The sequence below is a fragment of the Neofelis nebulosa genome, chromosome 10 (genome assembly GCF_028018385.1).
Source record: "Neofelis nebulosa isolate mNeoNeb1 chromosome 10, mNeoNeb1.pri, whole genome shotgun sequence".
Lineage (NCBI taxonomy): Eukaryota > Metazoa > Chordata > Mammalia > Carnivora > Felidae > Neofelis > Neofelis nebulosa.
In genome coordinates, this window is record NC_080791.1 from 76,170,055 (window position 1) to 76,187,043 (window position 16,989).

The 16,989-nt window shown below is 48.4% G+C and overlaps 1 protein-coding gene across 2 annotated transcripts in view; it reads left to right on the forward strand.

The window, feature by feature from the left end:
* SLC6A5 (solute carrier family 6 member 5) overlaps nucleotides 1–16,989 on the forward strand; it is a 64,163-nt gene that overhangs the window by 33,624 nt on the left and 13,550 nt on the right. For both annotated transcript variants that reach the window (XM_058688462.1, XM_058688461.1), the window contains 6 exons: nucleotides 3,033–3,167; nucleotides 4,897–5,000; nucleotides 7,930–8,054; nucleotides 12,969–13,081; nucleotides 13,830–13,961; nucleotides 14,916–15,015. In XM_058688462.1, coding sequence (XP_058544445.1) covers nucleotides 3,033–3,167; nucleotides 4,897–5,000; nucleotides 7,930–8,054; nucleotides 12,969–13,081; nucleotides 13,830–13,961; nucleotides 14,916–15,015 — 709 coding nt within the window. The remainder of the gene's footprint in view (nucleotides 1–3,032; nucleotides 3,168–4,896; nucleotides 5,001–7,929; nucleotides 8,055–12,968; nucleotides 13,082–13,829; nucleotides 13,962–14,915; nucleotides 15,016–16,989) is intronic.

The window sequence follows — 16,989 nt, forward strand, 5'->3', positions numbered from 1 at the left end:
CTGTCCCCACTCCCTGCCCCCACCTCTCTGACTTCCTCTCCTACTTGTGCTCCTGCCAGCCACACTGGACTCCTTGCTGTTACTAGAAGTCAGGAACACTCCTTACTGCAGCCGTTCCCTCTGTCTAGAATGCTCTCCCACATACCCAGTTGGGTCACTCTCACTTCCTTCAAGTCCTGGCCAACCTCTCAATGAGGCCTTCCCTGCCCATTTCAATATGGCCTTCTTCCCAACCGTCCTCCCCAGCACACCGCACCCTCCTTCTACCCTGCTCTACTTTCTCTTTTCTCCAGTATACTCACTACCTTGTAACCTGCCACAGATAATATGATTATGACCACTATTGGCTAGGGAGATCCTAGCTAGAATGTCAGCTATTTGAGGCCAGGGGCCTTTGCTGGATTTACTGATCTACCCAAATGCTTAATGAAATGACCCTGAGATAGATTGGTGTGTGTGTGTGTGTGTGTGTGTGTGTGTGTGTGTATATATATATATATATATATATATATATATATATATATTAAGTTTATTTATCTTGAGAGAGAGAGAGAGAAAGCATGAGCAGAGGAGGGACAGAGAGAGAGGGAGAAAGAGAATCCCAGGGAGCCTCTGCACTGTCAGTGTAAGAACTCACAAACCGAGGGATCATGACCTGAGCGGAAGTCGGCTGCTTAAGAGACTGAGCCACTCGGGCGCCCCAACCCCAAGAGTTATATCTTAATCTCAATCCTAACCTTCCCTTGGGGCACGTGGGTGGCTCAGTCGGTTAAGTGTCCAACTTCAGCTCAGGTCACAATCTCACGGTTAGTGGGTTCGAGCCCCACGTCAGGCTCTGTGCTGACAGCTCAGAGCCTGGAACCTGCTTCGGATTCTGTGTCTCCCTCTCTCTCTGCCCCTCCCCCACTCACACTCTGTCTCTGTCTCTTGAAAATAAATAAATGTTAAAAAAAAAAAATCCTAACCTTCCCTCAACCCACCTCTGCAAGTCCCTTAATCAGTCCTCATCCCCTGAAAACCCAGTGCCTGCTGGTCCTGCCATTCTGGAACCCCCCGCCAGGTCCTGGAGCCTGTGCAGCCAGTGCGTGGTGGTGTCTCTGTTTCTCTCCCAGGGCACAGGGGTCCCAGGTACCCTGGGGGGAGGGCTACAGGTGGGAATGTGGGAATGGGGAGGCTCTGGACCAACAGTGCTTGCCTAGCTGGCTGTATGCACCCACGTCAAGGATCAGAGAGGGTTTGGGGGGAGTCTCATCCTTGTAAGATCTTTTGATGCATTCTGGGGACTCAACTGGCTTGTGAGCAGAGGGTTGTCAGTGTTATTAAATTTAGGATTGGCATAATTCCCGAGTAAGACAGAAGTGTTGCTTCTGTTTCCACTACAACTTTGTGTGAATCATCCCATTGTACTCCTCCAAGAGTCCCATGAGGAATATGCTGGCATTATCACCACTTCACAAGTGTGGGCACTGAGACCCAAAGGGGTTAAGTCATTTTCCAGCTGGCTCAGCTCGTAAGTGATGGGGCTGGGATTTGAACTCAGGTTCGTAGGATGGGATCCTGATCCCAAGCTCTTCCTTTACCCAGATGTTTGATTGACAGATAAGCCCCATCCAAAACCACAGTCCCCATGTTCTGCTGATGTTACTTCTAAATGTTTCTTCACTCTGTCCCTCCCTCTCATCCAGAATGCAGGAGTGTCCTTCGACTGACATTCAATGCCTCCCATGGTGTGGTCTCCTCCCAGCGCCCTTGTCACTCTTAGCCCCCACTCTGTGCTGTCCTAATAGTAAGTCATTGGACCTTTGCCCTCACACGACTGCCTTCCCACTTTCCCCCTCCACCTTCCACCTCATCTCACCTCCTTAAGTTGTATTTGGCCTCTAGATCTGGCTCAGGTGTCCTCTCTGTGAATCTTTTAGTAAACTCCCAGGTTGAGTACAACGCTTCCCCTGGAATTCATAGTGTCCCAGGTGAAATGGTGTGGCCCCCTGTGTAGACATTGTCTCTGGGTCTTGCAGGCCCTCAGTCCCTTCATCTCTATGCATCTAACACCTGGCACAGTGCCTGGTTCATAGCAGGCCATCAATAAATACTAGTTGAGCTTCACTGCACTGAATGGCCATCCATTCTCAATCAGGCTATGCTAATGGCTATGCTAGTTAATCCACAAAGTAATTATTTTAAAGAAAGGTGTTATTGTGTCCAGTTTATAGTTGCAGAAACAGATTCAGAGAGCTTATGAGCTTGTTGAAGGCTACTCAGTGCCAGACGTGTGATTTCATTTGAACCTAAGTGTTTCTTTTTTTTCAACGTTTTTTTTTTTTTAATTTATTTTTTTTGGGACAGAGAGAGACAGAGCATGAACGGGGAAGGGGCAGAGAGAGAGGGAGACACAGAATCGGAAACAGGCTCCAGGCTCCGAGCCATCAACCCAGAGCCTGACGCGGGGCTCGAACTCACGGACTGCGAGATCGTGACCTGGTTGAAGTCGGACGCTTAACCGACTGCGCCACCCAGGCGCCCCTGAACCTAAGTGTTTCTAAGATCATGCTCTTTTCACCTGGCCAGGCTGCCTCACCTAGGGTGTCTGTATAAACAAGGATGGAAAGCTGAAGCTAAAAGACTCATCTCTAACGGTGGATTTAGTTAGGGTCCTCAAGTAGAGGGTGGGGTTGGAATTAGGGAGGAGGGAGGCTCCTAGCCTTCCTCCCTCGGTAGTTCCTCAGAGAGGTGTCCCCTCAGCAGCTGGGCGGGGTAAGGTCGCCCCAACCTTCCGCACTGCAGCCGACTCACCCACAGCCTTCACTGTCCCCTCACAGACCTTATTTCTGGTCCTCTCTGATCTTGGGTCCCGGTGCCTTCCCTGTGTCCCCAGCCCTGGCAGAGTTTGGGGACAACTACCGTGACGCCCTCACCGTCAGGTGCTTGTGTCCAGATGACAGATCACCCTCCACTTCTGTTGATGCCTCTTTGGCATGGACACGTCTTGCAGGCATGCTCATTCTGGTCACTCTTTTGCGTGGTTCTTCCAGGTGGTGTACTTCACGGCCACGTTCCCGTACGTCGTGCTTGTGATCCTCCTCATCCGAGGAGTCACCCTGCCCGGAGCTGGCGCTGGGATTTGGTACTTCATCACACCTAAGTGGGAGAAACTCACGGATGCCACGGTGGGCTTATGCTTTCATTCACACCCCAGGGATGAGTCTCGCTCTGGGACAGTTTGACAAAAGGGGTCAGACTTCCTCCCCCAGGGTATCTCGCTGTCCACATTTACAAGGTCCTGATAACCTGGGACCATTACGCACTCGGGAAATCTTTAACGAGAAGTGGGCAGCTGGGGGTTTTTTCTGATCCCTGGAGTGGTTGTCCTACATAGCTGTCCTGTATCCGGGGTTGAGGTGCAGGCGAAAATGAAGAATGCAATGCCCGTAATAGCACTGGGCCACCTCACACGACTCATTGGGTACTAATTATAGTGTGTTGGGAATGGAGTTTTGCTGGGTGGAAAATAACAGCACTTAGGCAAACCACAGCAATTATAACTTAAAGGACTCAGGCACATTTGCAGACTTCTGGCACACCCAGACGGAGCCAGCACACATTTGGACTTCCTCTTTGCATATTCTGTACAGGCATATCCTATTCTCACATTCCCAACCCAAAAACCTCCAAATGAGGGGGTGATTGGCTGGTAAGTGAATTTCCTCACCTTGAAGAAAAATCGGCTTATACACAGTATATTAAGAACCTATAGCTTGGATTGGGTTTGGCTGCATGTAACAGAAAACCCCAGGTAATGACAGTGTGAACAAGACAATTTTCTTTCCCTTTGATGCACGGAAGTGGCCCAATGTACATAGTTAAGCACTGGTTGGGTGGCTTCGTAGAGTTCCAGGCTCCTCTCTCTCTGTCCTCACGTGACTCACTTCTGTGTAGTCGCCAGAACCCCTGCCATCGTATCCAGCATTCCAGGTAGCACAAAGAGAGTGCAGAAAGAAGTGGAAATAGGTACCCTCCCTCTCTTAAAATAAAGGAGAAACCCCAGAAGTTCCACATGATACTTGTTTTTCACATCATTGGTCAGAAACTAAATCATAGGATAATCTTCTCGTAGCTGCACTTCCCCTTGATGCAGGGAGGGGGTCCTTTCACTCGATGAATGGCTGTCTTTACATGAGACCACAGCTTTGTTACTCAGGAGTGTGGGACAGTGGGTGGTGGGGTAGGTGCACACTTGCCAGCACAGGCTTGAACTTTCTCTTTGCACATTATAAGCACAATTTAAACACTGGGTTTAATTTATAAAAATGATGGGAGGTCTATTGTACAAATCACATAAACCTCTAGCTCTGACTCCTGAGTGGCCATCTGGAGTTTTATGGGGACAATTAAGAGAGATCACCAAGAGAACCAAGAGGCGTTGTCAGCCAAGTTCGAGGAGGATGTGGCACCATGCAATCCACTGTGCTGAGGCCCAGATGGTTTTACTAAGGCGAGGAGCTGTAGAACTCTAGAGTTTTAATACCAGCTGTAATCTGTAAGGACGTCAGTTTAAGAAGGTATTTCTTTTGTACCCATGACTACGTTTGCTGTTCCGGTTATTTATCGAGCACGTATGCAGCTAGAGAGAGGGCTGTCCCCTTCTGTTCACTTCTACGTGGCAGGACGTACAAGCATGGCCTGTATGTGTAGTCTGGTTTCCTCTCCTTCGATTAGAATGGAGGTTTAATCTCCCAGGGAATTTACTGCCCCTTTTTGGCTGCCAGCACAAATGATGTATGTTTCTCATTTGTGTTGGTGTGCCTTTCACCCTGGGGAGATGATGTGGCCCTGACTTTGGGAGACTCCCCTCCCCTCCTCCAGTGACCTTGGATCTTCTCTCCCTTTGCCTCCCAGGTATGGAAGGATGCTGCCACTCAGATTTTCTTCTCTTTGTCTGCTGCATGGGGAGGCCTGATCACTCTCTCTTCTTACAACAAATTCCACAACAACTGCTACAGGTACGTGGAGGCACTTGATAACCCAGAGGTGGCTGCTGCGTGGGAATAAGGTCTGGGAACAAATCAATGGACTGACTCATCAGACACCTAAGGCCACACCATACCCTCACACTTAACGTGAGGTAGAGCCAGAGGGTTGCTTCTGGCATAGATGGAACCACCTGCTAAGTCCTAGCTGCCAGCTTCTGGTGGCCTGGACCCCAACCTGCAGGGCCGACTCTGACACATGAGCTCAGTGGCTCTTTATGTGATGGGGTTGAGCCTCCCCAGAGGTTGCTGTGCAGCTGGCTGTGTCCCGGGATAGTCATTTGTGAGCTATCTAGTCTATGGATACAGTTGTATGCTGGTCCCTGATGCAGTGTGGTCACTGTCCCTTGGCAAATACATTGCCAGAGACCCCAATAAGAAAGGCAGCAAGGTACAGGGGAAAGAGAACTCTGTTGATGAGCATGTTAATTCACGGAAATGTTAGTAGATGTGGTGGGCATCTTTTCGCAATGTATATATGCATCAAATCATCAGGTTGTATACTTTAAATATATTATAGATTGTATTTTTCAGTTATACCTCAGTAAAGCTGAAAAAACAATGCAAGATTTGAGTCCCTTTCTAGATCTATTAATCAGAATATTTGGAAGTGGGGTGTGCCCAGGAATCTATATATCCAGAGAGGATCCTCAGGAGATTCTGATACATAGTGACATTGAGAATATTTGGATGGTGTGATGTTAGGGAAGCCCAAAGACCTCCACCCAGGAGAGCCTGGACAGCTCCTGGAGGAGATGACGTCTGAAAGTTAAATACATCTACGACAAACAATAAGAAAATACAGTCTATTCTATTGTTGAGCTGATCTAAAATAGAAAAGAAGGGAGAGAGGAAGGAAGGAAGGCAGGAAGAAGGGAGGGAGGGAGGGAGGGAAGGAAGGAAGGAAGGAAGGAAGGAAGGAAGGAAGGAAGCCAGCCAGCGCTAGAGTCAGTTGGAATTGGATTTGAGTTATGACTTCATTTACTAACACGTGAGATGTGGGCAAAATATCTCATGTCTCTGAGCCTCTTTTCTCTCATCTATAAAATGCAGATTATATATATATATATATATATATATATATATATATATATATAATATTATATTATATTATATATAAATGGAGAGGTAAGAGATGATGTATGCAAAGTTTGTAGAAAAATATTTCATACATAGTAGGTACTGAATCAATGGAAGCTGCCATTATTATTATTTTCTAATAATGTATGAGATATTTTGTGAATGAAGAGGAAAAGATTATAGTTAAGCTGTGAGCTGAGGTGGTTGGGATGGCTTCATGGAGGTGAGATCTCTACTGGGCCAAATTTCAGCAGGTGCAGGGGAGGTGGGAGTTTATTTCAGGTGTCAGGAACAGCTAGAGGTGGGAATGAGACTGAATGTGATGGAGATGTGAGGTGGGAGCCGGTCTGTGGGACTGGAACAGAAGGTGTGTATGCAGGAGGCTAGAAGGAAATGGGCCTGAGCTGGGCGGAGGCCAGGTTGGAGACAGCTTTTGTACTAGCTTGCTAGGGCTTCCATAACAAATACCGCAGAGTGCGTGGCCTGAACAACAGAGATTAATTGTCTCACAGTGCTGGAGACTAGAAGTTCAAGATCGAGGTGTCGGCAGGGTTGATTTCTTCTGAGGCCTCTCTTTGGCCTGTAGATGGCCTTCTACTCCCTGGGTCTTCACAAGGCCCTTCCTCTGGGTGTGCATCTGTGTCTTAATCTCTTCCTGTTAGGGCACCAGTCATTTTGATCAGGTCTCACCCTAATGACCTCCTTTTAACTGAGTTACCTGCGTGAAGACCCTATCTCCAAATATAGTCACATTCTGAGCAGCTGGGGTATTAGAACTTCAACATATGAATTTGGGGGCACACAATTCAGCCCATAATGGCCGGAATGCCAGCTAAGGTATGTGAACTTCTCTGGTCACGGCTGCTCGTGAACTTATGACCCGAGAATCAGTCTGAACACTGTCCAAGGAGACGCATGGCTCTGTGCTTTGGTAGAAAGGAGGCTCTGTGATGTGGCAGAAAGAACATGGGCTGAGGCAGTAGGTCTGGGTTCAAATCCTGACCCACAATTAATTAGCCCTTTTCTTTCCCTGTGCCTCAGTTTCCTTATCAGTAAACTAAGGGGCCAGATAAGGTGGGTTGTTTACTGAACACTTGCTCCGTGCCAGGCTCTGCACTGTGCAGAACATCACATGGTTCTCTCCTCACAACCACCTATGAGAAAGGTGGGGTCATTGCCACCACTTAAAATCACTGTGGAAGGAAATAATTTGCTCAAGGTCACGTGACCAACAGGTGGGAGAATCAGGATTTGAATTCTCTCTGAGGTTCCATCTAGCTTGACCTCTCTTTTGAGTCTGGCCAGGTTGGCTGGACAGGCAGGCTGGGAAACTGCAATCATATTGCCAGTAGAGGGCGCCGGGGTGAAGGCAGAGGGCTGGTCTCCTAGCCTGCCTCAACCCCTGGGCTTTTGTGTGCCCCACCCCAAGGTGTCCTCAAACCCTGGTGGCATTTCATGGTCCCACCGCCTTCTCTTCTCTCATATATGATTCCTGTCCTGGAGTCCTTGAAAGGCTCCATCCCGTCCGCTTCTGCTCTGATGGACAGTCTTGCCTCTGCTACTTTGATGAGGGCGGCCCTGGTTCGAGAGCACGTAGAACTGGAGTCTTGACCCAGGGGCCCTGGAGTAGGGCAGTTAGGAGAGATCTTTGGTCAAGACTGGTTGTTCCTTTCCGGCCCACAGTGAAAACATGTTTAGAAATGGGCACGTACACACATACACATGTGCATTCAAACACAGGGGCACACATTTGTGTGTCCTTCTCCTTGTCCCTTCCTGCTCACAGAGCACACCTAATGGCAAACTCTTGTCTCTTCCCCAGGGACACTCTCATTGTAACCTGCACCAACAGTGCCACGAGCATCTTTGCCGGGTTTGTCATCTTCTCAGTTATTGGCTTCATGGCCAACGAACGCAAGGTCAACATTGAGAACGTGGCGGACCAAGGTACGGTGCGTTTGTCACCCCGCTGGTGCAGGACAGGCTCCAGGCTCGCCTCACGAGCTCCTGACCTATGCTCCCCTGGGAAACTGGCCTTCTGGAATAGGAGATGGTGGGACAGCCCAACACTGCCTTGCGGAGAGACTCAGACAAGCTTGAGTAGGAAGCTCATGCAGGGTCAGAGCTGGCCAGTTCCCAACCAGAGGGGCTGGTATAGAAGCCCCGTTCCTGCTTCCTCTCCTCTCTTTGGTTTTCCCTTTCCTCTCTTAATGCAGCTCCAGCCTGAATAAGTAAGATCTATGCCTGTTATGCCTGTCAGGGGCAAGTGGAGGATTCTTTGGGCAGCGCCCAAAGAGGATTCTCCAGCACCCTGGAGCTCATGTGGACACAGCCCGCTGCACGATGGCATCCCTCGCAGAGGGTCTGTGGAAACCGAGTGCTGATGCCTACTACCCGGGGCACCGACTTCAAAGCAGCTTTTCCTGACAAAGCATTTTCTGTTTGTTAGGTCAGGTGTGCTCTCAGGGCCTTCTGCTTAGTTAGCAATGCAGACCTGCAATTTTTTTTTTTTTCCCATTTTTTTTTCCCCCAGTGAGTGGAAAGGTTGGATGGTGGTGGTGGGAAGGATGTAGAAAAAAATGTTTACTCTCCATCCAAGTGATCCCCATATTAATGGGTACTCGTGAGTTTATAGAGAGCTTTCATTTTCATCTCAATCTGTTATTTCCAGCACAGCGTTTTTGTAGATAGTGTTTACTATTTTTATTTAACTCTTTGTTTCCTCCCAGCCTTACTCCACAAAGGATCCCGTGATTAAGGGATTTCATTGTGGCTACTGTCTGTCATTTCAGTCATTCTCTAACCAGATGTTCGTGGGATGCCTTGGTGTTGGAACTGCGCCGGGACTGTGGGGACAGGACAGGGCTTCCTCCAGGGAGCTCACTGCCATTCCCAGGTCATGCTCCAATGCGAGCACTTGAGGGAACTAAGCCCTAGAAATGTCACCTTCTCCTCGGGCTGCTGCTGGGCTCTCTGCTGGCTCCCCAAGGATAATTAATTAGGGCTTCAGTGATGCTGCTGGTGCACAGTGGGCCTCAAAGAGTTAAAGAGCTGGCATACTCCAGGGGGGTAATTACCTCTGCCAGGAGAGAATGTTAACCCCCCAGGGTGTTTGGTTCTTCAGCACTGCATTAAATTAGAGTTGCTGAGTGAATGCTACCCCCCTGCCCTCCTTGAAACCTCTCAAGTCCCTGGGGAGCAGGGAGGGGAGGGAGGGGAGAGAAGGCCTTGTCCTGGGGGGGGGGGTGCCTGTGCACCCCAGCTGTCCTCATTTCCTCTAAGCAGAGTAGCTGGAGCAGGGAGGTTCTGACCCACTTTTTAGCAGATCTGAAGTGTCTGTGAGTTTTGTGACATTCCTGAGCTCATCGTGAACCAGTGGCCATGTTGCAGGGTTATGATTCCTGAGATGGGTGGCCACCTTAGCTAACTCTTCTGAGCTCTTTCCTGCCCCAGGAAAAGGATTTGGAGGCACCTATCGCTAAAACCCAAACAGAATTTTGTTTTTCCTTTATAAAGAAAGACTAAGACAATTGCCCATGTTTCTTTCTGAAAACTTCCCCTTTCCAGACTTTTCTCACTTCCTCTGATTTAAATGGGGAGAAGAGCACTTCTTACAGGTTCTAATGTGTTAAATCTCTGGTTGTCACTGGCACAGGGACAGAGTGCCTCATTCGCATGAGGGAGTGGGCACTGGCTCATAAGGCCTCCTCTCAGACCCCCTGGGGCAGCTATCCCTTCATCTGAGTTTACACACATTCTTAAATGTGACTGGCAGGATGTCTGATTTTCTCAGGTATGATGGATGCTATGCAGGATCCAGGAGAGACATCTGGGGTCGGGCCCGCAGTCAATGTCAGCCCCACCCCCTCCTAGCTGGGCCATGTTGGCATGCAGACATTGGGTACATTTTTGCTGACCCAACACTAGTAACTGTGTTTTGGTCTTTACTCCAAAACAAGTTCTCTTTAGTGACCTAACAATATTCTATTTTGTTTACCACTCCCTTCTTAGGGAGGCATTTTTGTCAAAGTCATTGCTGTACATCTCAGCCATATCGGTTTGGGGGGAGCTGAGGATGGGATTAGTGATGACACCAGCTGTCCTCTGCTTTTACGATGAGCATAGGGAAGGGGGCATGTTCTCAGTCATCTACCCCAGAAAAGCACCTTCCTGGGAAGTCAACCTTTAGGGTCACCTGCCAACCACCTTCTTTGCTGCCTGTGGAGCTGAAACTCATGGTCAGAATCCAACCAGAAGCTCTATCAGCAGCAGAAATGCTCATCTACCCTCAGATAGACTGGGTTAGACCAGAGTAGATGAACACAGATGTGCATATTGGATTTAGAGTTCCCAGATCTAGGTCCCTAATCATTCAGAGACACTGCTGATCAAAATGAATACTCTCAAACAGGACTGACCATCCATCCAACTGTCTATCACCTGGATGCCAGTCCTTCCTTCCAAAGGCACAGTTCAGGCAGTGTATCCTCTGAGAACTTTTCCATTCGTAATAGGCTTCCCAGCAGAGTGGCCATATCCGGTGTGTTGTGATCGGTGTATTGCATTGACCAGAGCCCTGGTTGTGTTTTTAGAGACTCTCTAGGATAAAGCAAGACAGAGACCTCCTGTCCAAGTTGCTGACATGCAGAACCTCTTTGATCCCCTCTCATAGGAAGAGTATTGACGATCTTTGCGTACTGAGTTCTCACTATGTCCAGGCATTGTTCTGAGCCCAGTGTGGGTACTATTATCCACATTGGTAAGGAAACTGACGTCTGTCCCGAGAGAACAAACCTCATCTAAAGTCCCACAGCTGGCAAGAGGAAGAGCCAGTTTTTCAGTCCACAAGGGAAATGGAGTATGCCCTCCAGCCACTGGGCTATACTGCCTCCCAGTGGGAGAGGAGAGGAACAGGACTCGGACTCTATGGGACATAAGGGCCTCTTTGGGGAAAACTCTGCTGGGGTTCAGTCAATCCATTTTTCCAGTGGGGGAGAAAAAAAACCCTGAACTCTACAAAGTAATATAAAAATGTATTTAAAAAAAATCCACTTCCCAGCCACCTTAGATACACTGAGTTTGCTGAAAGTGATGCCTTCACCTGTGTACTTCAGGGAGGCAGATGTAGTAGAAGCAGGCCGAATATTTTGAAATCATTTCCTGCCCCCTGAAAAAGCAGTAAAGCCCAAAGGGCCAAATCCTGTTAAAGCAATCAACCAGGTCCTTGTGTCGTGGCCGTTTCAAGACCTTCTTGTCCGCTTTATGGGCCCGGCTGTCGCCAGAGCACTAAACTGGATTCCTTGGTGTTCTGCATTTGAGACCTATTTTGAACTGTAGTTTAATACAGACTTTTATGGTTCACATAGGAAGCCTTCAGAGGCTGGCTGTGCCGTCTGTTCAATAAATGCATAAAGCGGGGGTATCTTAAGCATTCAAGGCTTTATATTTTAAATACCCCAAGGCCCTCGGCAACATTAGGAACTAACAACCTGATAAATTCCAGTTTAAAAAAGTGCTGTTATGCTTGAGTTATAAAAACTCCAGGTGCTGCAATATCTGATTTCCAAACGTGCGGTGGCTGTGGATTAACCTGGCATTCGCTTGTCTCTGCCACTATCATTAAGTTTTCTGTTTACGAGGAAATCTGTAACTGCTGGGTCTTTAGCGATCGTGGGTCACAGTAATCTTCCCAGTGAGGCTGCGAGGCAGGTAGGAATGTCTGGCAGGCTTTGTGAGAGCAGAGAAATGGCAGCTCAGACCTCTTCTGCCAAGGCCACGTGTTGTATTTGCTGAAAACCCTGAATCAGAACTGCTAGTTTCCAAGTTCCTTATCCACTCATAATCACAGTGAATAATCTGTGGGTTCTGATGATGTGTGAGGCATTGGTCTCAGTGCTGTGCCTGTGCTGTCTCATTTGTCCCTCGTAAACACCCTGTGAGGTATTTTTGTTATTCCCATTTGACAGATGGGCAAAATTAAGGCTTATAGAAATGAAATGGCTTGTCTTGAGTTGCATAGCTGGAGTCCTAGAGTCTGAATTTGGACCTGGATCTGTCTGACCATTAGAGTCCAATTTCCTTTAACCTTTACACTGTGTCTCACAGCCCCCTTTCCCCAACTAATTACCTGTGGATTGATGTAGCCCTGTCTTTACCAAGCCTTTGAAGGCAAGATAATAAAAGCAGTAGATAGATGCATGATTTATGCAAAAGGTTTCTCCTGGAGGAGTGACTAGGAGGAAAGACTGTGAAAGGCAGGAAATGATGTCATTCTTGGTATGGTCTAACCTAGTGCTGGGTTTCTCAACCTCAGCATTATTGACATTTGGGTTGCATAATTCTTTGTCATGGGGACTGTCCTGTGCATTGAGGGATATTTAGCAGCATCCCTGGCCTCTGCCCTCGAGATGTCAATAATCATCCCCCACCCCAGTAGTGAGAGTCAAAATTGTCTCCAGATATTGCCAAACGTCCCCTGGGTCAGGGGTGGGGGCCTAAACTCACCCTTGGTTGAGAATCACTGTTCTACAGGGTAATTATTATATATGCTCCCCCAACTCATCAACACAGAGATGGGGGGTTTCGTGGCGTATGTGTGGGATACAGCCTGGCCTTGGAGTCTGAGTTTCTGCTGTGGCACTATTTTTAGCCTCACCTCTGAGTTCACTGAAGGGTGGGCCTGATTCCCTTAGTCCTTCCCTTCAAGGAGTTTGAGGTCTAACTGGGGAAATGAAAGGAGATGAAGAAAAACAACCAGTGAAAGTAGCATATGTCTGTGGAGAGGCCCCTGTGGGCTTCCTTCCAGGAGGAGGGGGTCCGGAGCTGGGCCTGTGTGCAGTCATCTGTCTTGTTCCTTTTCAGGACCAGGCATCGCATTTGTGGTTTACCCAGAAGCCTTAACCAGGCTGCCCCTCTCTCCGTTCTGGGCCATCATCTTTTTCCTGATGCTCCTCACTCTTGGACTTGACACTATGGTGAGCTGCGTCCCCTTATCAAAGGAAGAGCCTGCCCGAGGCCCTTCCTGAAGACCCCCTCGCCTGCTTCCTCTGTGCAGCCTGTGGCCAGGCTGGCCTTGGTGGTCTCTGAATGTTTCCCCGAGCAGTGTAGGATGGTGAGGTACCTGTCCAGGGCTCAGGACAACTTTGTATTCATGGGTGACTTGTGGCGTCGTGCAAAGAAGCCGTTCCCTCTCCTTCCCTCCACTCTCCATGCAAGTTTTAGCCTGTGGACTTCCATCTTTGGTGTCACTTTGCCAATGCAAATTCTGTGGGGCTGGATAAGGGGGAATAATATGAAGTCGATTTTAGGGAGATTGCTGTGGGGCTGAGACTGCCACGAATCTTGCTGGCAGGGGCTCAGACGTTAATGGTTGGCGCAAAGAGGGGTTTTCCTCAAGTTCAAGATCAAATTCGAGGTAAACTGGAGGAAAGGAATTTACATCTCATGAATACCAAGTGAAGCTTCACATGTCCTGACGGATGAGTGTGTGCAGTCTCTGGGGGCTGGATATGCAGTTTCTAGAGCTCACATCCTTTTGGATTCCCCTTGCTGGCCTTGTGGGTTGGACCCCAACAAAGCCTTTTAGACCCATCAGGGGAATGCAGTCCTAAAAACCAAACCTCATGCAAATACCTCTTTCCCCGGTGGGAAACACAAAGGACCTTGGGAACCTTTTGGGTTGGGTGGTTTGTCTCAGATGCCCCTCTCCTGGCACCGTTCCAGTTTGCCACCATCGAGACGATCGTGACCTCCATCTCAGATGAGTTCCCCAAGTACCTGCGCACACACAAGCCGGTCTTCACTCTGGGCTGCTGCATTTGTTTCTTCATCATGGGCTTCCCTATGATCACTCAGGTGAGCTGCCTGCTGGCCACAGGCTTGGGGTGGGGCACGTGGGGGCCCGATGGCTATCTGCTCGAGACTCTTAGTAGTAGCAGAGTCACTGCCATTCCAGTGTGGACAACACCCAGTCATGAGGGATTCTGGCCACAGATAAAAACCCGTCACCTTGGCTACTAGTGTTACTTGTAGCATCTTCATAATTGAGATGTCGCTTCCCTGAGCCAACAAGACAGGTGTGTCCTACTTTTAAGAAAATAGAATACATGAAAATCCAAATTTACTGACCAGAGAAATTCCCAGTTGGTTACTCATTACACATGGGAGTCAGACAGCTATTGGATTCCTTCTAGTCTTGCACGTTAGCTTGCTCAGTATATGTATTGCTTTTGCTCTCTCTCTCTCTCTCTCTCTCTCTCTCTCTCTGTGACCTTGAGCAAGTCACTCCTTTGGGCCTTAGTTTCTTCATCTGTAAAATGATGAATTGGCATAAGATAGTCTCTAAGCCTCATCTGTCATGGAGAGGCATAAAGAGCAAGGTAAAGGTGCAGGGGGATGTGTGAGGAGTGCCCAATGACACCTAAAGGTCATATGAAGGTCAGGGGAGTGCAGATTTAGGGGTAGAGCTGTCTATTGCTTAAGGCAAAAATGAAACCATCTGCCTGCTTTCACATATACGTCTTCAGATGTTGACCTTTGCCTTTTAAGAGTGAGATGTTAGATCACTTTTCTGTGCTTGTTTTATTGATTGGCTCAGAGTCTCTCTCGAGGAATTGCTTTGCTAACATGGCAAGGCCCCCAGCCTGCATACTAGACTGGGATTAGGTTACCACTGTGGAGGGGAGGGGAGAGCCTTTGACTCCTGCTTGTATCTGACTCTCCTCCCCACAAGGCAAGGATTGGCTGTTCTAAGTGGGAAGAGCCAGGATCCAAGCCCACTGGTGTTGATCGTTTTCTTTTACCTACCAGGGCGGAATTTACATGTTTCAGCTTGTGGACACGTATGCTGCGTCCTACGCCCTCGTCATCATTGCCATTTTTGAGCTTGTGGGGATCTCCTACGTGTACGGTAAGGAGATTGCCATGCTGACTGCCAAGGGAGGACTTAGTGTCATAAGGCATCCGTGGCAAGTGGGTTTTCCATATTTAATAAGATGATGACAGGTTTAATTGCGGCTCTTTGGGAAACATAAGAGGGCTGCACCTTTATTTCCAAATTTGCCTCGGGACCACCGTGATCCGAATTTAACTGAGAAGCAAAAGGTGGCTGATGGTGAAACTCAGAAATCCCTCTTTGTTTCAGAAACTCCTAAGACCATGCCTTTGGGTATGGTCTGACACGTGATGACTTAGGATCTGTGGACGTGGCCAGATTAGGGAGGAGGAAAGCTGCTTTGCAGGTGTGAAATTATTTCCTGGTCTTGCAATCCTCATCGAGCTTGAGGCAAGAAGTAGCTTCAAGGCTGGGCCTCAGATACCACAATGAGAAAAGAGACCACCAGGCTCACTGGTCTTAGGAAACTTTATTAACATAATGGAAGTCTGTGATGCAAGAACTCAATCCGAGCTTTTCCCAGGAATGAACTTCCAATTTCCTTACAGTTTAGTCTGTCCTATTATCACCATGGCAACCTGCATCCCGTAATTAATGGGGGCTATTATCAAGAACAATAGGAAGGTAGGGCAGCAAATGCCATTTTTGCCTTTTGTGTGGAGGTGCTTGTGCTTGGTGGGGGGGTGTCTCACCAGGGGATCTCCTGGCCCCCTTGTGTGCACTGCCAGTCACACAAGCAAGCCCTACTGGGTTCAAGGCACTAATGACTTCTCCGTACCTGGAAGTCTTAGAACCATCCACAGACTAAGGCCTCCCTAACATAGATAAGGTCACCAGAACCAGGAATGTGAACAATGCCAGTAGAGACTATTTGTATATTAAAACCAAAAAGACATAGCAGCATGCTCTAAACTAAAAAGAAATGCAGGGTATCACTTGGAACACACGATACACATAAAGGACAAATGTCTGGAGGAAGAGGGGTCAGGCCAGACAACTCTGCAGAACTCCCCCTTTTAATTAAAGCTGGGGGCCCAGAAAACTTCACTGTATGGCCAGGTATCTGTCGTTGGTAGGAGCATCTTGCTTTTAACGCAGTTGTTAACTTCCTGCCCAACAGGTTCTCAACAGCTTCTTGCTCTCCTGAAAACTTCATTAAAATGGAGGGGTGGTGGTGATGATCACGATGTGAAAAGGAAACGTCTTGGGTGCAAAACTTGGGTGCCCCAGAAACAGGAAGATACTACAGTCATTTGGGTGTTGGTAGAAGGGACATTGGTCTCAGTCTAGAAATCACATCCCCGTTGCCGGGAGAGTTTAGTTTCTGCTGGCCACAGACATGGGGCCAGCACTTTGGGCGGAAAAGATAGCCTGGAGTCGGCAGTGAAGGCTGATTGAGGACCTGCCGTTGAGTCAGGGTGAAGTGTCAGAGAGCCTTCTACCTGAGCAGACACTGGCAGGAACCCAGTCAATGTACCACTGTGAATCTTAGCTCTGTGCCCAGACACCAAAGGCTTTGCCATGGAGAGGCAAGAAGAGGCCCAGAGGCCCCCTTTTGGAGACTCAGCCCCTCGTGGTGGTCCGCTGGCAGAGTCAGGACGGAACTTCATTTGCAACCTTGGACCAAGTGCAAAGAGCTGTCTCGACCTCCTCTACTCTGTGTCCTTACTGCCGACTGCCACAAAAGGCACACTTGCACAATTCGATTCTATAAAACAGTGCTTCCCAGTGTGGATTACATACATCATTAAGATAGAGGCCTTTAAAATTTTCTGTTTTTAGAAGTGAAATTGCGCCCCCTCCCCATTATAAATCTGATAGATTTCTTGGTTCGGAAGGAAAAATAAACCCTGAGTGCCTTAGTCCCTGAGCTGTGCTAATTTTTCCGGGACCATCAAGAAAATTATCTGGACTCTAAGAGAGCTGGCGCTCAGCTGCCTCCAGAACCAGGCTGACTCTGTGTTGAGCTCAGGGTGAGTGCAGTAAGTC